We start from the raw sequence: 25,831 nt of genomic DNA, 5'->3' as shown, positions 1-25,831 counted from the left end.
CAGCTTATATCAGTGCTAACCCAAGAGATTGTCCATGAACTAGGGCTGGTCTGCAAGACATTGGTTACTCATTAGGCTACTAGTCAGTTTCTAAAAATATGTGATTACACAATAATAATACTACCACACAAATATAATACTGGTCATTGGCATATTGGGGGGGGGGGGGGGGAATGCCGGTTCTCTGCAGCAGATACTTTGAAAAGCATTGGCTTCCATAAGGTACATTCATTCCATCTCAAAAGTGATATTTTATGCCTAATTAGATAACATATAATAACATATAATACTGCTGATAATTGACAATGAAATAAATTTGCAACCAAATGCATGCAAATAGAAGAGATTCAAGTACAGGCAGTCCCCAAGTTACAAACAAGATAGGTTCTGTAGGTTTGTTCTTAAGTTGAATTTGTATGTTAAGTTGGAACAGGTACATTTTAAAAGTATAATGCCAGCTTATATATACCATGTTTCCCTAAAAATAAGATAGTGTCTTATATTAATTTTGATCCCAAAGATGCGCTAGGTCTTATTTTTAGGGGATGTCTTATTTTTTCACGAAGAATAATTCTCACTGTTGAACAAAAAATGAGTATTTATTATATACTATTCAGTAGTTGTCATCACAAACCAGCATAACCAGACAAACTGTGAATCCTATCAAGAATTTGTTTTTACTACTATTTCCATGTACAACAATCTATGGCACGTATATTTACCAATCCTGCATTCTCTGGTGTTCTGTTTGGTGGGCATGCTTCCAAACAAAAACTTTGCTAGGGCTTACTTTCAGGGGAGGCCTTACGTTTAGCAATTCAGCAAAACCTCTACTAGGTCTTATTTTCAGAGGATGTCTTATTTTTGGGGAAACAGAGTATACATCTATAGAGAGAGGGGGGAGAGAGCGAGCAAGAGAGCTTTGGCTAGCATAGGGAAAGGTTAAAACATGTTTGTTTCACTGTTGCTGCCTTCTGTCTCTGTGAAAATTAGATTTTGAAAAAAATGGCTTGTTATGGAAACAAGATTTAATGAAAAAACTTTAGCTTTTCCCCCATGATAACTCTTTCAGGAGTTAATTTCCCTTTTGGAGGGCAGATTTCTCTCACATCCTGTTATCTCACCCCTTTCTTACCTATGAATCATTTGTAAGTCAGATGTTATATATATATATATATATATATATATATATATATATATATATGTGTGTGTGTGTGTGTGTGTGTGTGTGTGTGTGTGTGTGTGTGCTTTTTAATTGATATTTATTTTGTACAGTTAAAATCAAGAGGGGGGAAGAAAAACCGAGGGGAAAAAGAGGAAGAAAAAAAAAGGGGGGGGGGGAATGGGAGAGATATTAGTAGTGATAGTAATTGGGAGAGAAAGTAAGGATTGGGATGGTTGGTGATGGGGGAGGGGGGACGGTTTGGTGATACATGCAAGTGATAGATATTGCATAGAGTAGGGGGGGGTGTAAGGTGATCTTAGGTGTTTGTCTTTGTCTGCCATTCCTTGTTCTTTCGATTCTTCTCTTTCTTATGGAGCCTCAGAGGTCTTCCTCTCTCTTTTTGTCATATAATCTTCAAATACTGACCAGTCTGTTTCTCTCACTGGGTTTCCTTGGTGTTTCCTCATTAGATATGATAACCTGTCCATATTTCTTATTTCCCACAGCTTTGATATCCATTGGTTAATTGTTGAGGTCTCGTTTGATCTCCAAATCTTGGCAAAGACTATTCTAGCTCCAATCACTAGGTAGTTTAATATCTTTTCTTCATTTATTTCTAATTTCAGGTCCGTTATACCTAGTAGGTATAGTTCTGGTTTCATTTGATATCTCTTTTTCAGTAGCTTCTGACATTCTTCATGTACTTCTTTCCAGTATTTCTTTGATTTCTTACAAGTCAGATGTTTGTATCCATGTAATTCCTTGCTTTTCTTTGAACGATTGTTTCAGTTGAGGTGGACATGGTACAGCCCGTATATCACATGAAGCCAAAGCCATTTTTGCACCCACTAGAACTGCCTGCACCTCCAAACCCCAAACTGTTGAGCCAACCACACTTCAAGAAGGCTCTAGGTACCATTCCCTCAACCCTAGGTAGCTTTTAAGAATGGAGAAACATACCCCCCAAATTGAAAACTGATTCTAGATTTGGGAAAAAAGCCACCCTGGGGCTAAAGCATGCCCAGGCACCACAAAAAATTGCCTAAAATGACTAACAGTGGGAAGCCTCCTCTGAATCTTCTGTAGCTGTGGGTAGGGAGCACTTATAAGTGCCACTATTAATTTTACTAAATACTATAGTATTTCTCATTCTTACAGCTTTTTGATTATCATAGCAATAGACGACTGGCTGAAACAACTACGTTGAAACTCTATTTTTCCCCCCTTCCTCTCCCAAACCAGTTCTGGTATTTAGCTCCAACGTAGCAGGGGGAAATGCCCAAGAAATATAGTGGCTGTCTCTATGTGTGTGTGTGTATGTTTTCTCCTCTCTAAAAATTGCTGAATATCAATCAAGTGTTTGTAATCAGATATGCAAGTGTCCTTCCTGGATTCTGTACTTTTAAACAAACATTTTAAACATAGTTACCCTACAAGGCAAAACCACTTGCCAGGCAACATCAACTGAAATGGCTCCCCCAATCTATGCCAACAAGAATGGCTGTGTGTTTAGATATTATGAGCCTTCCAGATGCTAGAGGTACGGGCATGATTTTACAAATGACCATATAAACAAACATATGACAACCACAAGCTATTAGGCTAGGATTAGCTCAACCTCAATCTTCCCATAAATAAGAACATTCTGTATTTTTTTGTTAAAGCCTTGGTATTTTCTTCGCGTTGAAATGTGCAAGTACAAAACATATTCTGAATGCCTGTGGATTATATTTCCTTTACTTTAAAAGCCTAGCCTGATATTTTAAAAAGGTGTTATTAAAAGAATTCTTAATTAAAGCGATATATGCATACAAATGTACTTGGAGAGAAAGAAAACAGAGTGGCCAGCATCCTTAGAATTAAATGGTTTCAGCATATCATTTCGTATGAGAATTTCTGAGCCTAAATCTTGGATTTGAGATTAATACCTATAAGAATTGTAGCTTTCCATGCCACTCTATTAACAACCTGTCAAACTTCTGAGGGATCAGGAAACACAAAATAGGGATGTGCAGAAAGAAGCAGATTTAATAATAATAATAATAATAATAATAATAAAACTTTATTTATACCCCACCACCATCTCCCCAATGGGGACTCGGGGCGGCTTACATGGGGCCATGCCCAAAACAATACAATGTAAACAGCATATAAAAGAACAGCACATCATAATACAATAAGCAATACAATAAATAATATCCATTACAAAATAAAACAAGGAGACAATGAAAACAAGGGCATACCACATGAACATTAAGTTAAAACTCGGGGTGAGAAAGACATAAAAATAAAAACCACAGCGAACAGGGTCATAAGGGAGTGGGGTATTCTGGAGGATAGATATTAGAGGGAGCAACGGAAAAGAAATATAAAATGGTTACTCTCCAAAAGCACAGCGAAAGAGCCATGTTTTCAAGTCTTTCTTGAAGGCTGCTAGTGTGGGGGCTTGCCTAATCTCAGCGGGCAGAGAATTCCACAATCGGGGGGCCATCTTAATTAATCTTAATAGTTAAGACTCCAAGGGATTCACCACATTTCCCTGGATGCACTCTCAAAAGACCCTTGAAATCCCTAGCAAATCCCTCACCAACTCAAAACCAACTTGCCATCACTGTCATTTTCTACTTGAAAATGACACAACTTGATCCATGTTAGCATTTTTGTTTCCTGGAACAAAATACGTTTGAATTCCCCTGTGGATTATTCCAAATGCAACAAAATTGCAGTTCGTTATTATTGTTTTAACTATTGTTATATCTTGAAAGACATTGCTTTTTGCCTGATTGTGTGAATTAATTAATGCATCTATAAACTGATGAACTAGAACTATCAATGCAAGCAAAGTGAAGGAAAACAAGGTCATCACATTTGAAACCTGAATTAATAGACTTATCTGAAGTGTTATAAGGATGAAACAAGGAATATAAGCTTTATGACTGCAAAACTGTTTTCATGCTTTATAGACTATTTTATAATCGTGAATTTGAACAGGTCCTTGTAGGTCCTCTGGTCCAATTACAACAGAATCTGGTTCTCCATCTTCCAATTGAAGGTCTCCAGAGAAAGACATCCACCACCCCTTTACATAATTAGTTCTACTGCTCAATTGCTCATACCATTATTAGGTTTCTGCCAATTTCCAACTGAAAGCTATCCTCCTGTCACTTAAATACAATAGATCTCAACATTCCCATCCCCAGGTAGCATAGAACAGCATGCCCCCATTCACACTACCGAATCGTAGCACGATTTTAGCTGCTATAATTCCATCCTATGGAATCCTAAGATTGGTAGTTTTAGAAAGAGACATTTAGAATTCATATCATGAAAGGCGCCCTCTTCTTGTGATCATCTACATTATTCTTTTCTGAACCCAATCTAATTGATCACAACTATACTAAACTGCATGGAGCCCCCGGTGGCATATCAGGTTAAACCGCTGAGCTGCCAAACTTGCTGACCAAAAGGCCAGCGGTTCGTATCTGGGGAGCAGGGTGAGCTCCTGCTGTTAGCCCCAGCTTCTGCCAAATTAGCAGTTCAAAAACATACAAATGTGAGTAGATCAATAGGTACCATTCCGGCTGAAAGGTAATGGTGCTTCATGCAGTCATGCCGGCCACATGACCTTGGAGGCGTTTCCAGACAACGCCGGCTCTTCATCTTAGAAATGGAGATGAGCACCACCCCCCAGAGTCAGACACAACTAGACTTAATGTCAAGGGGAAAACTTTACCTTTCTTTTTCTACTAAACTGCAGCTTCCCAATCTGGATAAAGTTGTACTTTAGTATTACACAGCCCAAGTGCATTTATTTAATTTCTCTAATATAACTGACAGATATTCCACTTATTTGTTTCTTTCTAATCCAGATACCAGGACGCAGAATGGTGCATTTAAAATACAGGAAAAGAGGTTCTACCTAAACATTAGGAAGAAATTCCTGATGGTAAAAACTGGTGAACCCTGTAATACACTGCCTCCGATTGTGGTGGATTCTCCTCCTCTGGAGGTTTTTAAACTGAGGCTGGATAGCCATCTGTCAGAAATGCTTTGAATCCTGCATTGCGGGGGGTTGGATTGGATGATTCCTGTGGTCTCTTCCAATTCTCTGTTTCTATGATCCCTATACAGAAAAATTGGATATGGCACCTCAATTGTGGAATGTGCTCTCCTTGGAAGTCTTATTTGACTAACCCTAGCTTAATTCTGGTGTCAAGTAAAAACATGATTTATTCCAAAATTTACATGCACATGTTTTGAAACTGTTTTAACCCTTCTACATCTTTTTAAAAATAAATAAATATTTGTTTAGTCTGTTTAAATCATGTGATTTACTTTAAAATAAAACAAATGTACAAAGCAGGAAAGCTGCCATGTCAGGAACACAGAATCAAAGCACCCTTGACAGATGGCCATCCAGCCTCTGCTTTAAAACCTCCAGAGAAGGAGAGTCCACCATGCTGAAGAGGAGAGAGTAAGAGAAAGAAATGGTTATGTCCAGGTGGTGTTCTGGAGGAAAGGGAAAAAGAGAGCCAAGAGAATAATATATGAGATGAGGAGGGAAGAGCCCATTTGCACCATGCAATTATAGTACTATTATTCCACTTTCCCAGCTATGGTACTATTTAATTGATTCCTGGGATTGGTAGTCTGGTGAGACACTAAAGCTCCATGAGATTTCAAGGATAGTACTCTTGAACTGGATTTAAACTACTCCGCAAAAGATACAGTAGGCTTTGCATTAAAATCTGTTCACAGTAGGATAGGATTTGCAGCACAAATTTGAATCCTCATACATCTTCTTGGTGGAATAAACTGAGACTTGTTCTCAGCAGCTGCTGAACAGCTGTAACTCATCCAAAACTCTTATTTTGTGAAAGTAGTCAGGTTTTTGTTTTAAAGCTATTAGAATCTCGTTTATTTCTGACACTATAAAACCTGATCACTTACACTATAACCGTGAGATTACAAAGCAAACCATCTTGTGTTAACATGCAACATAAAAGAAGACAGTAAACAAAAATGCATCTAAGATGCTTAGCATTTAAAACTAAAAAAAAGAGCAAAGCTATTGCTTATTTGTAGTTTTTTTTACAGACTGCAAAAGTGGAAAAATATTCAGAAGCAAAAATAGTATCTCTAAAATAAGCATATCCATGACAATGAAGAATTTCGGAATTAAATGTTCCACACAGAATGATATGCAACTGATTTTCTCAAGATGTATGCTAAGCTGGAAAACTAACTTAGCGAAGCCTCCAGTCTGTGTCAGTTGAAATATTATCTCTTCTTGGTATTCAACTACAATCCAAAATTGCAGTGGAACACCAAGATTTCCAGGTAAATATATATGGGGTCTGGCTACATGAAGGCCAAAGTAATTTTTTAAAAAAAATACTCTAATTTTCCAGCAGATCATTTCACAACTACCATTATGTGAACCAGATATTAATTCCTACTGCTATTTTTTTTTAGATTTGGCAACTGAAACAATTTACATGGTTGGTTTATAAAGAACTGCTAATTTTAAGACTCATTTTTCTCGGTGGTATTGGCTGAAAAAACTCAGCAATCTTCTGCCCAAAATCAGCCATTACTTTTCCAGGTCATAGCTGAATTTCATGTCTAATATATATACATATAACCATGGGTTAAACTTAGCGAGATCTTCCAATTGTCTTTTTTAGACATAAGATTATCTAGAACATGTATTTATAGTATATATATAGTATCTGATAAAGGTATCTGACTTCTAAAAATAAGCCTTTCAGGATATTTCGTATAAAGCATTCTGTGCTACACATCATTAAATTCAAGGCATGAAAAATATATGTGCTAACAAAGTCATTATGAAATGTATGCCGCCCACTATATTTTTCTACAGTCAGTTCAAGTTTTTATAATCACTCCACAATTTCCCCAGATTCTCTTAAGAAAACGTAACAGGTTTCTTTTTTGAAATACTAGGTACTTTTTGTCAACTAGATGATTTGCCCTTCACTTATCACAAGATGCTTGAAATCAGAGATAGGAACGTTAGTTTTTAAAAAAACTTTACTTTGTTTAATTAATCACAAATAAACAAAAAAGGTGTAATATAACTGCCATTATGTTAGAAAGGAAGGGATGGAAAAATCAATTGAATATAAGTGAAATGCCTTCATGAAAAGCCATACCAAAATGAAGCTGAAAAATGCCGTCCATAATTTAACATCCCTACCCCTGATTTGACTTGGGAAAGATGGAACAGCTGCATCAATTTCTGAAAAGTTTATTGCACATCCACGCCAGCAAAACCCCTTCCCTCGTTTTCTTTTTCTCCCATCTGTATAAATATCAATCATCTCTTTAGCTTGGTGATTCATACATGGATCCCAAGAAAAAACTTAAGAAATAAGACCTTTAAAATTTAGTTTCCTTGGACAGAGTAGTAGTTTCTATGTTTTGTCTGGCATAGAAAACTGAAGTATTCTTTCTTTCTTTCATTTATATCCCACCTTTTTCTCAATAGTGGAAATCACGGTGGCTAACAACATATTTAAAATAGTACAAATTAAAAACAATATGAAAGCATTAATAAAAATAAATAGAATATTCAAAAACATTAACCATTAAAATATTAATATTCATTAAAAAACTATGGAACCCTAAAACAACACTTATGGTATTAAAACTGCACCTCAGTGAGCTTCTAAAAGACTGACATCATAAATACTGAGATTATGCTAAACTGAATTTTCAATTTAAATCAACCAATTAAGTTTAGAAACAATCTTTTGTCAGGTATTTTTGAATTGTAAACCTTAGGGTGGGCGAAGTGTCAACAATTTGCATGCCACCTTGAGAGCCTTTTTGACTGAAGGAAAGCTCTCAGGATTTAATATTTTTTAATCAACCAATTAATCAGTTGACTTTCCTAACATCAAAAAAATTCTGAATTAATTGACAAATTTGCTTTTAACTAGGTAGCTTCTATCTCTGGTTTAGACCAATCAGTCCAGTATTCCAATGGGCAATTGCTATCTACCAGTACTTAAGAAAATTTTAAAAAGTGAAGAATATTTCCCCAAGGGATTGTTGTACGTTGTAATACTGGACATTGTAGCACAAATATAAATATACTCACAGGTATATATCATAACAAATATCTCTTATCTGCTTTTGGAATGAAGGTTCCTTATATGACTTGGATTATGAATTTAGGTCTAGGACACACACAGATTCACCATTTTGTATGAAAGAGTTAACAAACCATAATATTCTAATTAGTCTTGATATCTGCTAGTACTAACTGAAGAATACAGCCTTATGCTTTTGGGTCCAAAGAAAAGTTACTGTGGTATGAGAGAAACCAGACTTTTAATCATGATGATACAAGTCTCACTCAAGTAAGTTATATTTATATTGCAGCTCATTACAAAAATACAGTTGCTTGGAATTCACACAATCCTACTGTAGACAGAAAATAAGAACTAAAGATGCTGATCTGTTTTGGTGTGTCTGATCAACTCCATAATGGCAACAGGTAACATCTCTTCATGACCTGTATTGTTTGCTGAGCTCAGTCATTTGTGCTATGCTAAGAAATGCTATGCTAGAAATACAGTAATAATAATAATAATAATAATAATAATAACTTTATTTTTATACCCCGCCTCTATCTCCCCGGAGGGGACTCAGGGCGGCTTACATGGGGCCAAGCCCGAATAAAAACAGTAGCAGTATAAAACACAACAATAGACAACAACTTGCACAATAAAAAAAAAATAAAAAAATAAAATAAAACATTAGCCAATAAAAAACAAGAACTAATAAAAACATGGATTAAAACTGAGAGATTGTAAAAGTAGACTGGGTAAGGTGCACCATATAAATATTGTAAACACAAGGTGACTGATAAAGTGCTGCAAATTCTGGAAGTGCAAATTGGGATGGGAATAGACCCTGTGTCTATATCGAGTTGACAAAGGTAAAAGGTGCAAACCGGTACAAGAATGGTCACAGATACAGATTACTTCTGGATTAGCAATCTTTATCTAAAGGCTTGAGTAAAGAGCCAGGTTTTCAAGCTCTTTCTGAATGCTACCAGGGTGGGGGCTTGCCTGATTTCCCTGGGGAGCGAGTTCCAGAGCCGGGGGGCCACCACGGAGAAGGCCCTCTCTCTCGTCCCCACCAACCGTGCTTGTGACGGAGGTGGGAGCGAGAGGAGGGCCTCCCCCGACGAACGAAGAGATCGTGCAGGTTCGTAGGGGGAGAGGCGATCACTAAGGTAGGAGGGTCCCAAACCGTTCAGGGCTTTGTAGGTGATCACTTGCACCTTGAATTGGGTCCGGAAGGTGAACGGCAGCCAGTGGAGCTCCTTAAGCAGGAGGGTTGACCGCTCCCTATAATTTGCTCCAGTTAGAAGCAAGGCTGCCGAACGTTGAACTAGTTGGAGTTTCCGGGCCGTCTTCAAGGGCAGCCCCACGTAGAGTGCATTGCAATAGTCCAGTCTAGAGGTAACTAAGGCATGGACCACCGTGGCCAGATCAGACTTCACGAGGTAAGGTCGCAGTTGGCGCACAAGTTTTAATTGTGCAAAGGCCCTCCCGGCCACCGCCGACACCTGAGCATCAAGCGTCAGTGCTGAGTCCAGGAGGACCCCCAAACTGCGGACCTGCGCCTTCAGGGGGAGTGCGACCCCGTCAAGCACAGGTAGCCACCCAATACCCCGATCGGACATACGACTGACCTGGAGGACCTCTGTCTTGTCGGGATTAAGCTTCAGCTTATTCGCCCTCATCCAGCCCATCACAGCTGCCAAGCACTGGTTCAGTATCTGGGGGGCTTCCTTGGAGTTCGGTGGAAAGGAGTAGTAGAGTTGAGTGTCATCTGCGTAGAGATGGCACCAAACTCCAAAACTCCGGATGACCTTTCCCAGCGGTTTCATGTAGATGTTAAAAAGCATGGGGGACAGAATGGAACCTTGCGGGACCCTACAGGTCAAAGGCCAGGGGTCCGAGCAGGTGTCCCCCAGCTTCACCAACTGGGAACGGCCCTCCAGGAAGGACTGAAGCCACGACAGAGCCATGCCCCCAAGGCCCATCCCGGAGAGCCGTCCCAGAAGGATACCATGGTCAATGGTATCGAAAGCCGCTGAGATGTCCAAGAGAACCAGCAGGGTCACACTCCCCCTGTCCAGCTCCCTGCGGAGGTCATCCACCAAGGCAACCAAAGCCGTCTCAGTACTGTGCCCAGGTCTAAAGCCAGACTGCGATGGGTCCAGAAAATCGGTGTCATCCAGGAAACCCTGGAGCTGCGAGGCAACCACCCGCTCCAGGACCTTGCCCAAGAAAGGGAGGTTCGAGATTGGTCTGTAGTTGTTTAGAATGGCCGAATCAAGGGAAGCCTTCTTCAATATAGGCCTCACTATGGCCTGTTTGAGGACAGATGGAAATTTGCCTTGATCCAGAGAGGCATTAATTATCATCACAAACCACTCTACCAACCCTCCTCTGGCTGATTTAATTAGCCACGAGGGGCAAGGGTCTGCAGAGCAAGTGGTCGCTCTCACCGCCCCAAGGATCCTGTCCACGTCATCCGGGCGAACAAGCTGAAACGAATCCCACAAGTTCGAACAGACAGGTGCCTCAGTTACCTCTTTTGGCATTGCAACAAAACTAGCATCCAAGTAGAAGCGAGTCTGAGCGACTTTGTCTGCAAAGTGGTGCGCGAACTCGCTGCACCGAGTTGCCGAGTCTTCGGGTGCCCCTCCCCCCTCAGGAGGGTGAAGGAGCTCCCCAACGACCCGAAACAACTCCGATGGTCTGTTAGTTGCAGACGCTATGCGGGCAGTCGTGAAGGTCTTCCTGGCTGCCCGCAAAGCCGCGGAGTAGGCCCTAATAGCGGCTCTAGCCCGTGCTCGGTCAGAAACGCTACGAGTTTTCCGCCAGTGGCACTCTAGTCCCCTCCTCGAGCGCTTCATCACTGCCAGCTCCTCCGTGAACCAGGGAGCCGAAGTGACTCTTCGCAATGAGAGGGGACGTTCGGGGGCGATCATGTCAATTGCCCTGGACATCTCGCTATTGTAGCGATCTACCAAGGCATCGACAGGATCGTCAGCCTCCATGACAGGAAGATCCCCAAGAGACCTCAAGAATCCATCTGGATCCATCAGTCTCCTGGGGCGGACCATCTTAATGGGTCCACCACCCCTGCGGAGGTTTGAGGTCACAGTGAGTCTTAAACTGATCAGGTGGTGATCGGACCATGACAACGGAAGAATATTTTGCTCTTCCACTACGACCTCACCATCTGCCGCAACAAAAACCAGGTCAAGTGTGTGTCCAGCTTGATGAGTGGGACCAGATATCACTTGGGACAGTCCCATGGTCGTCATGGCGGCCATGAAGTCTTCGGCTGCACCAGTTAATGTGGCCTCGGCATGAATGTTAAAGTCCCCCAGCACTACCAGCCGCTGAGAGACCAACGCCGCACCAGAGATCACCTCTGCCAGCTTGGGCAGGGAGACTGCCGTGTCGCGGGGTGGACGGTACACCAGCAGAATCCCCAAACTGTCCCGGGTACCCACCTTAAGATGGACACACTCAAAACCTGCAGATTGCGGGATGGCGCACCTGACCAGGGAGATTGTCTGCCGAAAGACCACCGCAACCTCACCTCCCCGCCCCCCGGCTCTGGCCTGCTGTTGCACCCCGAAACCTGGAGGACACAGCTGGGCGAGATTTACCCCGCCGGGCTCATCCAACCAGGTCTCGGTGATGCAAGCCAGATCCGCCGCTTCATCCAGGATCAAATCCTGGATGATAGCTGATTTACCATTGACGGATCTGGCATTAAATAGCAGGACCTTCAAACGGAAGGGACTGTCATGGAGGCTACCACTCCTATCCTTCTCCAGGGTCGCAAGAACTCTGTTGCGCTTATCCCTGGGATAAAGGTGACCACTCCTCCTCCTCCCCCACACGACCTCAATGGTCTCCCCCAGGCTCCGGTCCACTCCCCCCAGGGCGACAGGCAGGATAGAGCTCTCATTGCGATGCCCTAGTCAGCTGTCCATAAATGGGGAGCTACTCAGGATTCTATCTTGCTTAGAGTCAGTAGAGTCTCACTTATCCAACATAAACAGGCCGGCTGAACATTGGATAAGCGAATATGTTGGATAATAAGGAGGGATTAAGGAAAAGCCTATTAAACATCAAATTAGGTTATGATTTTACAAATTAAGCACCAAAACCATGTTACACAAGAAATTTGACAGAAAAAGTAGTTCAATACGGAGTAATGCTGTATAGTAATTACTGTATTTACGTATTTAGCACAAAAATATCACGATGTATTGAAAACATTGACTACAAAAATGCGTTGGGTAATCCAGAACGTTGGATAAGTGAGACTCTACTGTATTTCGAATTTTCAGAATTCCAGATGAGGGACACTCAGTCTATATGCTAAGTAACTAATTTGTGTATGTACAAGTTGAGTATCCCCTATCTGGAATTCTGACAACTGAAATAATTCAAAATCAGAAATAGATCCAAAGACCATTTTTGATTTTGAAAAACATGTATGATGTTAAAACAGGGTCAATCCAAGTTGCACTTACATATAGTTCAAGATCCCCAAAACATCCCCATAAACAACAAACCATCTCTAGATACATTCTGTACTGGTCACATAGACCTCAGATAAGGATGATCACATATGCATTAGATATTGCTCACAGTCTCTGTCGTTGTCTGCATAACTCTGAAGTTAGATAAAGTTTGTTTCAAAAATCAGTATTTTATCAATCCTGATCAGTGCTGTGAATTGGCTGAACTGAAAACAGTGCTGGGGCTTTGTCCTGTTCTATCTTTCAAGAACAGCTTTAAGTCACTGTGGTATGTAAATGAAAACTGTTTTACTTCAGCAAAACATAAACTACAGCACACTCAGTGAAATAATGCAAAAGAAAGTCAGGAAGTCTTACTTCAGATAAAGAAACAGGCATAAATCCAGATGCAGACTTGGAGCAGGCACACAGAGAGTGAAGGAATTAGAGTCGGTTTGTTACCAGCAAGAGCTGGCTGCACCTGCTTCAGCTTTTTATAGCCCTGGGTCCCCACACAGCTGCTAGGGCAGTTCCTAATTACTCAGCTGCATTTCTGGCAGCTAATCTAGCTGAATGACGTCTCTGCTCTGTTTCCTTTTGCCTCTCCTGCAATGAGGGTACTAGCAAAGTCTCCTCCTCAGACTCCAACTCGCTCTCAGATTCATGAACACTTTCCTGCTCCCCTTCCTCTTCTGAAGAAGAGGAATCCCTAACAGGCTTGGTAGATCCTTTGACCAAAGTTATTGTTTGTTGTCTGTTTGCCTTCCTGCTCAGTTTCATGACTATTTCATGTCTATTTCGTTTATTGTCTGTATGGTTTCTTTCTGGTAATTGAATGTTTGCCTTACATGCTGGAAACTGCCCTGAGTCCCTTTGGGGAGATAAGGCGGTATACAAATAAAGATGATGATGATGATGATGATTATAACGCATTTCACTTGGGAAATACAGTAGAGACAACATTTCAGTCCTACCCAACACCTTGAACAACCAGAAGATATTTCTACCTTTGCACAGGAATGGTTACAAATTTCTCCCTAGCCCTGCCTTAAGTTGCCTGCATCCATTAAAAACCACTCTGAAGGATTCTCCAGCCAAATGGGAAGATTTTTGGTAGGTGTGCAAAGGGCAGTGGGGGGGGGGGGAGAAAAGAGGAGGTTAAATTTGTGTCATACAGTTCAAATTCTGGCCACAGATCATTGAATCCATGCTAGAATGATTGAAATATTACGATTCTAGGACACCGGATAGCATACTGTTAATCCAACAAGAAGATGGGCCCATCCAAGTGCAGAGAATAGCCACAGATCTCCAAGGAGATAAGCAAAATTGATTCAAGTCAAAGCATTCCAACATACTGCAAACTCAAGAGAGTTGTCCAAGATAAAAGCTTAACAAGACAAGCACTTCAGAAAAGAAGGAAAGTACTCAAAAGGCTTTTCTTACACCAAATAAGGATCATGCCCTGCTGAGAGATGCTTTATTTCCAAATCTTGCCCTGAGTCAATCTTGTCAACACAGAAATCTGTTAACTCTTTAGCTCAGCAGTACAGTAAATAACAAGCCAGTTGCCTTCGTTTTGTTATAGAATCTAAATCCACTCCTTAAAAATAAAGAAACAGCCAGCTTTGCACTTACACTTAAAATGTTGAACAGCTTATTACATCGATTGAACCCTTTGACTAATAATATGTTTTAGTCCTTGCAATATGCTCTAATCTTGTATTAATTCACACTGGCTTTCTGTGGGTAGCTGGAAGTATTTCCCACTTCAAATCAGTGTGCCGTTAAGTGTGCCGACTTTTCCCTGGTAAAGTTTGCTAAAAGTGACCTTCTCTTTCAAAGCAGCCAAAGGGAAGCAGTGCTCTTTTAAAAGAAGCTAAAGAAATTAGCTCAAGTAGACATAAAGGCACTATGTCCCACACATCGAATCATCAAATGGTTTTACTTTCCCTGAGATAAAGTCAGAAGAAATTATATTGCCTCCGATCTTTACCTTTCATTTGCTGGACACTGTGACAGCTCTGAACGGTATGTCTTTATCCGTACAATCACCCAGGGGTATAAACCCCTTTAGCATGACAGTCTGAAAGTCCTAATAAGCCCTAAATGCCTAGAAGGCATTCTCTTGCCATGGAAAGTACAAGTGCTTTGCTGAACTTTGGAGTGTACAATAATCCAATGTATTCTGCCCTGTGGAGAGAAGACAAGCAGATGGGACTTGACAATGTTAAGCCAAGCTGTGTTGTGTGACCTTTTGCTCTGCTTTTCTTCTTGTTCACTCAAAAGCCATGCTTTTCAATGGCAGATACTTTCACTCATAGTTACCTCTCCATTCAAAGGGGGAAACCTGTTTCTTACCCTGTACTACTCTTACTCAAGACAAACTTAGGGAAAATTCACATCCCTGCAGATTTGTTGTGTACAGTATTCCTGTCATAATAACTTTTTAAAATTATCGCTCAGCATACACATAATAAATTATGCAGAACACCATACATACAAATATTAAATTACCTTTGAGGTACCATGTCACCCTGATATGCTGGCAAACTAGCTTACAGTGTGAGTAGACAAAATATCACAACTGCAATGACATGAGATGTCATGGTTGGAATGGAAGTCCAGAATCAAAGAGTGTGTATTGAATGCATTTAAGTTATTTCTGATTTCTGGCAACCCTAAGGGGAACCTACCACAGGAGTTTCTTGGCAAGATGGGTTCAGAATTTGCTATTGCCTTCCTTTGAATTTGAGAGTGTGACTTTCCCAAGAGCACCCAGAAGGTTTTGACAGCTGAGGGTCAAGGAGACCCAGGTTAAAATCATCACTCCATGAGAAAGCCCATGGGGCAGCCTTGGGCCCATCAGTATCTAAGTCGGATCAACTTTATAGTACTGTTGTGAGTTGAATGGGGGGAGCAAAACAAGATACGCTGCCCTGTTATATTCCTTGAAGGAACTATGGCATCCAGATTGAGTACACTGCATGTATATACATATATATAAAGATATTCAATTTGGAGAAAAAAAGATAGAGAATAGATGTGATAACAATGTTTAAATATTTGAAAAGATGTCACACTGAAAAGGGAGCAAGCTTGTTTTCTGCTGCTCTGGAGACTAGGCCACTGAACAATGAATTTATATAGCAGGGGAAAAAAGCTTCTACCTAAACATTAGGAAAAACATCCTAATAGCTGCTTGGCAGTGAAACTCTCTGCCTTGGGGTGTGGTGGAAGCTCCTTTGGAGGTTTTTAAGCAGAAGCTGGAGTTCCTGGATGGTAGGAGGTTGGATTAGATGACAGTTGTAGTCCTTTCCAACTCTATGATTCTATAATTTTATATCACAGTTCGCACCCAGGGCCATAGCCAGAAAGAAATTTCCGGGGGGGGGGGGGGGGGGGGAGGGGAGTTAAAGCTTTTTTTTTTTAGCGAATCATGAAGAGTAGTTCTATAACACAAAATGATTTAGAAATCGGGCTCCATCGATAAAATTTCAGTGGACACTCATGGGGATTTGGTTAATCAGTTAAAATTCATGAGTAAACCAAAAGATTTGGGGGGGGGGGGTGAACCCCTAACCCAACCCCCTTGGCTACAGCCCTGGTTGGCCCTCCACATTTGCGAGTTTTAACTTTTGTGGATTTGATTACTTACAGTCTTTATTATTATGTTCTCTCTAGGAATCTCAAAGTCCACCAGGGCAACACTATGGTCAACTTCCAGGACTAGAGTCACTGTGGAGGATCAAGAGATTTCTAGAAAATTTCTCAGGTTGGAAAGAATATACTTTTTAATTTTTCCACTTTCATGAAGGTCTTGTTCCCCAAACGATGAAAATGGAGGGCCTACTGTACAGCACACATATACATGTTTTTAAATAAACATTTTACTTGTTCGTTCATTCTTCCAACATGGGCCCAATGTGGCTCACAGCACTGATTAGAATAAAGTACCACTAAGAGATAAGAAGTTTTAAAAGAAGTAATCCATCTTACTAAAAGTAGCACAAATCTAAAGCCAATTAAAACCATTTAAAATACAGTGGTGGGGGAAAGAGTATAGTACACACACCCCATCTGCAATAAATGCCCAATGCCTGTATATAATTTTTAAAAAGTAGTCTCTTCTGATGAAAGGAGAGCAGAGGAAGATAAACTGAGGTCCCTTCTACATTGTCATATAAAATCCAAATTATCTGCTTTAATTTGGATTATATGGCAGGAAGTTCTTCCAAATGTTTAGATTTCACTTAAACATTCAAAGAAACTTCTGTTTGGGAGAAGACTATGCTGCCTCGGAGTGTGGTGGAGTCTCCTTCTCTGGAGGTTTTAAGAAGAGACTGGATGGCCATCTGTCAAGGGTGCTTTGATTGTGTATTCCTGCCTGGAAGAGGTTGGATTGGATGGTTCTTGTGGTCTCCTACAACTCTACGATTCCATGATTCTAGTTAAAATGAATCCCAGTGCTACAACTCTGTAGCAAGAAAGAGCCTCAGATGTTCCTGAGACTTAGAGAAAGCTTTCCCCTAAGGATCTTGTAACTCAGGCAGTATCATAAAGGGATACGCTCTGTTCATAGAAATGCTTCCCGAGTAGGTTGTATACACAGTTCCAAGACAAAAGGAACTGGGTCACTCATCTGGACAGAACAACTTTGTTGCTAGCACAAAGCACGAAGAAAGTGGCTTGTGGAGAAATGCTGTCAGTTAGATTCTAACAACTAACTTCTGGCACATGGCAAGACAAGTCACAGCTTTCAAGCTGGACACAAGTGCCCAAACCCTGACTGCTAACTGGTCAGGAAAGACAGTACATCTTGGAGGCATTGCAGTCCGGAAACAAACGGCAAGTGTACAATCTCTGTTTTAACAGGTGAAACGGAAATTAAAATGAAAGTGTCCCTCTGTGCATCACTGCACTAACGTACAAAAGTAGTACAGACAAGCTTTACTAAGGAGATGTCTTTTGACACAGGCTGGTATAAATGCCCTTGTCGGTAAGAGGAAATGCCCTTTCCTATCTTACTCTGTGTCAGAAGAAATCTTTGTTCTGTGGCTTGTCTATATTTCTTTCTGTGAGTTGGTGCAATGAAGCACACAGAGCTGCTAGCTTGGTTTCTTTGCTGTGAAAGAAGCAATAAACCGGATTAAAGGGTGAGGGGAGAGAGAAGTCATTCTGCCATTAACTGAAACACACAATGAAAACCATGTTTATATTCTGAAATGGCTGGAATTCCTAAAACAATGCCGTAGCTGCCAAATGAAATTCTAATAATTGTACTACATCCTAACAGCAATAATGATACTCAATTTTAAGGCAACTTTTCTCCTGGAATTTGGAAGTAATACAATTGCTTTAGGTTATTATTACAAAGATTTTTTTAAATTGTACAAGTTTCCCCCTCTTTATTCAGTAGCAGTAGTAAAATGTCCCACCTGATCAATTAATTATTGCCTTTGCTATAGAAGTCATCAAGTTAATGCTGAATATTTTTATATATGTGACAACACAATTTATTTTGTTTGTATGATCCAATTATTTTGTATGCAAAAGATATGAGACAGCCTCATATTGCTTTTAAAGGATGTTGTGCTGGGTTAGATAAAAGATTTATTTTTTCTGACACCTCATCCAATAGTGGCAAGTCAGAAACTATATTCTGTATACTACTTTTAAAATGAGAAATGTGAATTAAGAAAGGGGAGTGGTAAGATGTGTCAAAGTATGGCTCATGCACAATGGCCACAACCCGGAGAAAGTCAAGTGTGCTCAGGTTACACGGAAATTGGTGAGATGAAATTGCACCATTAAGCACTTAACCCCTATCCATTTCAATGGGACTTGAACTTGATAACTTGCTCTGAGTGGCTATCAGCCAGAAAAATGTAGTGGCTAATAACAGCCAGGGGAAAGTTAAAGGCAAGGAGCCACCTTACAAAAACTTGATAGCACCAAGGGATTGTTGAGAGTACTTGGCAGCAAAGGGACAAAGCCACTTAGAATTTTTTTAAAAAAAACAGCTAGAAGGGAACTATCTCCGGAGCAATTGCTGCAAATGGGTTAGATTCGTACTGAGCAAAGGCAGTCAACGGGCCACCTGAGTATTTCAAAACAGTAGGGAAATTGTGTGAGATTTTAAAATGGCACTAAAACTTCCCCAGTGAAACGGAGAAGGAGGGATAAGTACAGGAGGAAACTACCTGGCTTGGCAACAGATCATATCACATGGATAAATACAGAGACACATGCACAGCCAAGACTGGGAAAAAAGCTGCCATTTCAGACTACAATTCCCAAAGTCTCCCATCCCATTGGGCAGTTGCCATGTTGGCTCACAGATGCAGACAATTATAGTCAAAAACTATTTTCTTTTTAAGCTCTTGTGGGCTGTAGAGAATTGCTACCAATGTAAAAGACAACTGCAAACTGACCTAATGCAAGGCAGTTTCCATATTTCTATTTCTGTTCCTTCCTCTTGACAAAAAAGTTATTTAGACTTGTTGGGGTTTTTTTTAGTGGAAATGGAAGGAGGGGAATTGATAGGGAAAGGGGCTCATGCATCACCTATTTGGGCTCATCAAACACCCCCAATTTGAATTCTCAACAGAAATACTTGAGCTGCTTAAATACAAGCTGAGAAAGACTGCACAGGTTCAAATGTCATAATCTTTCCCCCTTATTCAAATTCTATGATTGTTTTATTATTGTTGGTGTTTCTGTATTAAAATGTTTGTCTTTCTTTGTTCCTATCTTTACAATGAAAGATAGGAACGAAGCTATCCAGGTAGGGGCTGTTTGACTTTATTTTCAAGTAATATCTCATCCAGCATCTGTAAGAAACATGTGGGTCAATGTAGTACAGAAGCAACTGAGAGAAAATTCCTATCCTTGCTTTTCTTAAACAACAGCTGCTCTGTATTATGGAACGCTTATCAGTATAGTTTCATATTAGTAAAAGATTTCATTCTCCTTCAGGAGTCTACAAATCTGCGAATGAAAACATTTGGGATGTTCACAATGTACTAAAATTATCATCTTTCCAACCACTGTGTTCTACAATTCGCTCTCCTTTTCATCCCTTTCCTCTCACAATTCTCTCAACACAAAAATGTTGACTGCTTCGTAGCTGGGACAGAATACTCGTCCTTCTAATTTTGGTAAACATTTAATACTAGGAGGAGGAAGAGGAGGAGGAATAATAATAATAATAATAATAATAATAATAATAATAATAATAATAATAATAATAATGTACAAGAACATAGCCAGAAAATATCATTTCTTTCAAAAGACTAGTAGAATATTGTATATACTTGTGTATAAGTTGGCCAATGCACATATGTCAAACTCAGGCCTTGTGAGCCATGTCATTTTATGTGGCCCTCTAGATGCTGGACTACAATTCCTGTATTCCTTGTCATTAGACTTGTTATCTGCAGCCTCTTCTGTTTAACCAGGATAGTGGGGATTGAATTTTGATACAAGGCTTGTGAGTATGATGTATGACTTTAACGACCTCATCACATTGGGCTAAAATCAACAGCATGTGCCAATTTTACTCCAGGTCATACATGGAGCCAGCCAGCTCCCATCACATGATGCTGTAGCAGCTCTGTGGGTGAAGGAGGGAGGAGCTGGCAACACGGGAGAGCTCCCATATTGCCATTAAATCTCGGGGGGGAGCACGTGCAGTCATGCTTCCTCCCATGTGATCACCCTCCCATTTATCCAGGCAATGCAGGGTGTGGGGTGCGGAGTCCCCACGCCCCTCTCTGAAGTGCCGCTGCGACTAGTTATCTGATAAGATGGTAAGATATTTTTTGACCTTTCTCCAGCCTCAAAGCCACAAGTGCCATTGGGCTGCAATTTTGATTATCTCCATTCAGCATGGCAGATAATCTAAAGTGATGGGAATTGTCACTCAATAACATCTGGAGATTCAAGTTGGATAAAAACTAATGCAGAAATCAAAATTATGGATTTTGATATGACTCATGGATAAGTCAAGGCTCATTCCATAGAGAGGAGGAAGGACCAGCACTGCTTCAGGGGCTCATTTGACCCTGTACCACTACCATTTTAATGTAATGGCATTCAAAAATGTCAACAACAGCACTGTGTTGAGAGAGTAAATTAGTTGGTACTTCTTTTAGGTTCTCCCTAGACCAGTGGTTCTCAAACTGTGGGTCCCCAGATGTTTTGGCCTTCAACTCCCAGAAATCCTAACAGCTGGTAAACTGGCTAGGATTTCTGGAAGTTGTAGGCCAAAACACCTGGAGACCCACAGGTTGAGAACCACTATCCTAGACTGACTAAGCTCTTGCCTTTCACTACTCCAATCAGATATGGTTCCTTGTTTTTATAAAAGGAAAGCTACAGTATCTACATTGACCTGTGGATAAGTCAACCCAGGTTTCTCTGGTTGACTTTTTGACAAGACCTATACTTGAGTGTATGCAGCAATCTGAAGTTTTCATCCCACAAGCATGCAGATATATCCCTTACATTTCTCATTATATGACCAAACAAAAGTTGATAAGTCCCAGTGAGATACATGTGAGGAAAAGGACAACATCTCCTTTGTAGAGTCCATGCTTTGTATCCAGCAGGTCCAGCACTCAATCTTCGGCACCTCTGAGAAGAGGTACAAAGGACCTTGTTTTGAAGATGTCCTATCAGCTAACATTGACACTACAGAACTATGTGAGATACTCCTTTGTCTTAGCATAAGGAAGCTTTCCATTTGGTTGGTATTACACATTCACACATGTTAATCGTGACCATTCAATATCTATCTGAAATTACCTAGAGCAGCTCACTTGCTCTCAGCAACAGATCCTTAGACTTGAAAAAAGTAATACTAGTGGACCTCTTCACAGCAATATTGGACTTCACTGATGTTGGGGAAGGGAAAGGTGAATCAATCAACAATAGTCCATTCTCTTTTATCTGAAACAATCCATTTGGTAAGGTTTTAAAATAAATAAATTAAAAGAACATTATGTTAAATAAAAGCAGATGTGATCTTCAAATGGAATGGAAATCTGAATTATACAAGCAGCAAAAATGGATATAAAAAGGTCAATACTCCATGAGTAATTATCATAAAAAACCTCAATCTGATTGTATATTTTTTAAAACCCTTTATTAGACATAGATTGATTATCTTTATATTCATGGGCTCAGCTTCTCCTCTTCTCTATTTTTTTACTGAGAGAAAATGTTAAAGTGGCAAACCATGTTAGGATCACTGTTATCTTGTGCGACGCTTGCAAAGCCATTTTAAAAATTTAACTCCAAATGTCACACTTCATCATGCAGCTGTCAGCCATTGTTGCTTCTTAATGTGTTGAATTAAATTGTGTAGACACCAAGTTTGACATGTGTTAACGCAACAATTAAAACAAAAAGGGGGAGAAAGTCCATTTTCCTTGATTCCATGCACACTGAGGATTGACAAAAGCAAACAAAAATGGAGAACTAGTAAGAAAAACACTTTTAGAAACTAATTGCACCATTGACTAGACATCTTCCTAAGCCTAGATATGATGGGCCAAGGGCTGTCACTTCTCTCAAGAAGGAAGCATTTTAACAGCACCTAACTACATACCTGGATTTTCCTCATTGTTCACTACAAGCTTCCAAGTAACTTGAGGAACAACAATGAAAATACCTCATGGATTTTATTATTTACATATATGATTAAGTGCAGGACTTTTGAAGAACTGGTTCTATCTAGAACAAAGATGGAATTCATGATTGCAATTTAAAGTATTGTAGGGAACAGGTTTTTACAAGTTCATAGTAAAGTTGAATTGGTGGGTTGCAACTCCCTTTTGCTTTGAGGATCTACAGCAACTTGCCAAAGGAGCAAAAAGAGCAGTAGATTTGGTAGGAAAGAAACACGTTTTATCGCTTGGACAATGGTCCTATCGAGGGAGGTGGGAGTGGGGCCGAGAACAATCTTTCCTCCATGAATTTGGGTAAAAGAATGTAAATAATTTCTGGGACCTTCCAGCAGTCAGAAAGATTCAGACAGAACAGAAGGGAGAGAACAGTGGGGTGGGGAGTGGAAATACAAAGAAAGCGAGAGAAAAAACAAAACCTTGGGTTGAAAACATAACTCTTACAAAATGATTACATCATTGCAAACTAAAACATATAGCATAGGGTAATGCTATTCAAAGTGGTTGACTGGTGTTGCTTATAAGCCAATCTGTACTGGCTAATGGTGAGATTTTCAGTAAATAGGCAAATAAAATAATAATATAATATAAATATCATACCAGTCTCTGGCACACTTGGGAGGGGGGGGATGTCAGTTGTCTACATGATATAACTTAAGAAACATTCATTTTTCAGCCTCATGCATAAATACAGTAGCTCCTTGGTATCTACTGGAGTCTGATTCCAGGACCCCACATGGATAACAAAACCTGAGGTCTCATCATATACAATGGCATAGTAAAATGGTGTCCCCTATATAAAACAGAAATATCAAAGTTTATTTATAGGATTAAAAAAATATTTTCAAGCCATGGTTGGTGGAATACGTGAATATAGAGGGCTAACTGTACCTACCACAGCCACACACTGTATTATTCACATTGGTAAGGCATCTTTTAGAAATTAGACTGAACAGAACAGACAGAATGGGCTTATAATAGATGCAAACAAAGAGCTGAATATCTTAAATAAAATGAAAAGGAATTCAAAACTGGGATTGAAGAAGGCCTAGAGAGGGATTAATTGATTCAGACATAAAAATAGCTTATTTAGAAAAGCGTTAAATAGCATTCCAGAAAAGGATGAAGTGATTGGATGAATGAAATAAATGAGCAAGAAACGACAATTACAAAGACCAGTGAGGATTTTATGGGGAACAGGCAGGGATGAAATCAAGAAAGAGGAAGAAAACATATCAGAATGTTTTAACAGCTAGAGGTTGAGGTTTTGTTTTTTTGTTTTTGTATTGTTCAAAAATATTTCTGGAAGCACTATTGTGAATAATCTAAAATAAACATGAGAATGGCTGAGAGATCCAAGGTTACATTTCCAGAGAGTTGTAAATATAATGTGCATTATATAAGCACATATATGCTTTTGACTGTCACTAGAACTCTCTAACCCAAAGACTTCACACACACAATAGCTGCTCTTGCACTTATATTTCTGGCTACTGCTACCAAGTCCCTTTCACACTACAGCCTTGCAAATCCCACAGTTCACAGCTTTTTTCTTTGTTGTAGCACATGCTGCTGGGAGGAGGCAAGAGTTTCAAGAGAGACACAAATTATATCAGCTTTTCAGAGAATGCTGGATACCATCTGCACCAGATCTCTACATATGTGGTAGCACCTTTACCATTTTGACATTCATATCCTCACGGTGAGATACAAGTGTCTTGAGAGAGAGAAAAACCATTTAAACGGGATCACAATTTCATTGTTAACTTCCTGACTGATGTGACTCCTGCTTAAGGAGCAATAAAAATATTAAGATAAAGCCTTGTCAAACACACTGAACACATTGCTTCACATGTCATATGCTGGAGGCAGCAGGTAGGTACAGTATAAATAGTGTTCAACAGATTGTTTGGATAATACATGCATCGTAACCAAATTGTGTTCTGGATCATCTGAACTAAGAAATTATGAAAAGCCCGTTATCTAAAGAAGCTCTCCTATTTACAATTTTTTTTTCTAAAACCATGCAGATTTCAATGTATAAAGAATATGTGAAATGAAAATTATGGTGAGGTATAAATGACAGCATAATTCACTCCATTATTTTCTTCACCTCTAACTTTTATAGTGCTGTGTTTCTATAATTCAGTGTTTGTAACACAAACATATGCTCTAACTGTTATGCAATTAAGAAAGTAATCGACAATTACCTGCACTTCGTAAGTTGGGATCTAAATCAGGCATCTCTTTACAAGCTTCTGGGCTAACACTGTATATAGATGCACCCGCCTCATTGGTAATGCTGCAAAACAGAAAGCACATGATCAAAAACATGTTGAACACACTGAATGGGGCAGAATACAATTTCTTGCATTTTAAAACAGATATAATATTTTGTACATCACAAAGTACCCACATATAGACTGAAATGTTGTGTTTTTAAAAATAATACAGGAACAAATCTCAGAATAAAATGATTCCACCATTACATGATAGACCTCCTTCAGTAAGATCCCAAGATGGTATCCTAAAGCATATTTATATCTGAAAGTAATTTGAACTGAAATCGTTAATGTTCAATTGTTCAGAATTTGAGCTAGAAATCTATAGTACATACATGTAAATGTGTCAAGATCACTTTCCACAGATGTTACCTTATCTTTTATTTTCACAATTAAAATAATTTTCCTTGGTTTTTATTAATTTTATACACACACCTGATGGTCCTCTGCCCAGGAATTGAGGGAGTCATCACAGTAATCATAAACAAAACATACTATTTGCAATATACTAGGCTACGCACTGCTCACATTCATTGTACATGACATGAAATGTTCTTAATGCTTTTAAAAATAGATCTGCTGAAAGTAAAGATATCTAAATATGCAACTGAATGAACCCCTGTTCTAAAGCATTTTGGAAATTGAAAAAGAGCTAAACATTCATCCATACCCCTTCGTTTAATTGTTTTTGGTGTTACATTATATTCTTTACCTAAGCCGTTTCTATGCCAGTAATAAGATACGAATCCCTTTTCACCGGAACAATCTTAGTCAGTTCTGAATGGCTACATAGAAATTCTAAAATATAATTCTGGCATTGTAGCTAACAGTAGTGCCGTCGGTTTTTATTCAGCTGCAAGAATAACAAGCTCACCCGTTCAGTGTATTTATGCTTGCAGTCTTTCATACACACACACATATCAAACTCAAACACAAATGCAAAAAGTGATATGTAATTTCAAGCATTCCTCAACGTCAAAGCACAGCCAGTTCACAAAACTGTGACTTTCTTTTAAAAAGAAAAGAAGAAGCCGGTATTCTGTTATTATTTGGTCTTCCCACAAGGCACTGTGACTTTTTCCCCTACAGCTGTCTCCTCTAA

At 39.7% G+C, this 25,831-nt stretch overlaps 1 protein-coding gene across 2 annotated transcripts in view; it reads right to left on the bottom strand.

The window, feature by feature from the left end:
- Positions 1–25,831, bottom strand: part of srbd1 (S1 RNA binding domain 1) — a 226,358-nt gene that overhangs the window by 100,587 nt on the left and 99,940 nt on the right. For both annotated transcript variants that reach the window (XM_062971303.1, XM_062971308.1), the window contains one exon: positions 24,658–24,749. In XM_062971303.1, the coding sequence (XP_062827373.1) occupies positions 24,658–24,749 (92 nt within the window). The remainder of the gene's footprint in view (positions 1–24,657; positions 24,750–25,831) is intronic.

This window comes from Anolis carolinensis, chromosome 1 (genome assembly GCF_035594765.1).
Source record: "Anolis carolinensis isolate JA03-04 chromosome 1, rAnoCar3.1.pri, whole genome shotgun sequence".
NCBI classification, from domain to species: domain Eukaryota; kingdom Metazoa; phylum Chordata; class Lepidosauria; order Squamata; family Dactyloidae; genus Anolis; species Anolis carolinensis.
Note: the sequence above shows the minus strand (reverse complement) of the source record. Positions and strands in the feature narration are given on the sequence as shown.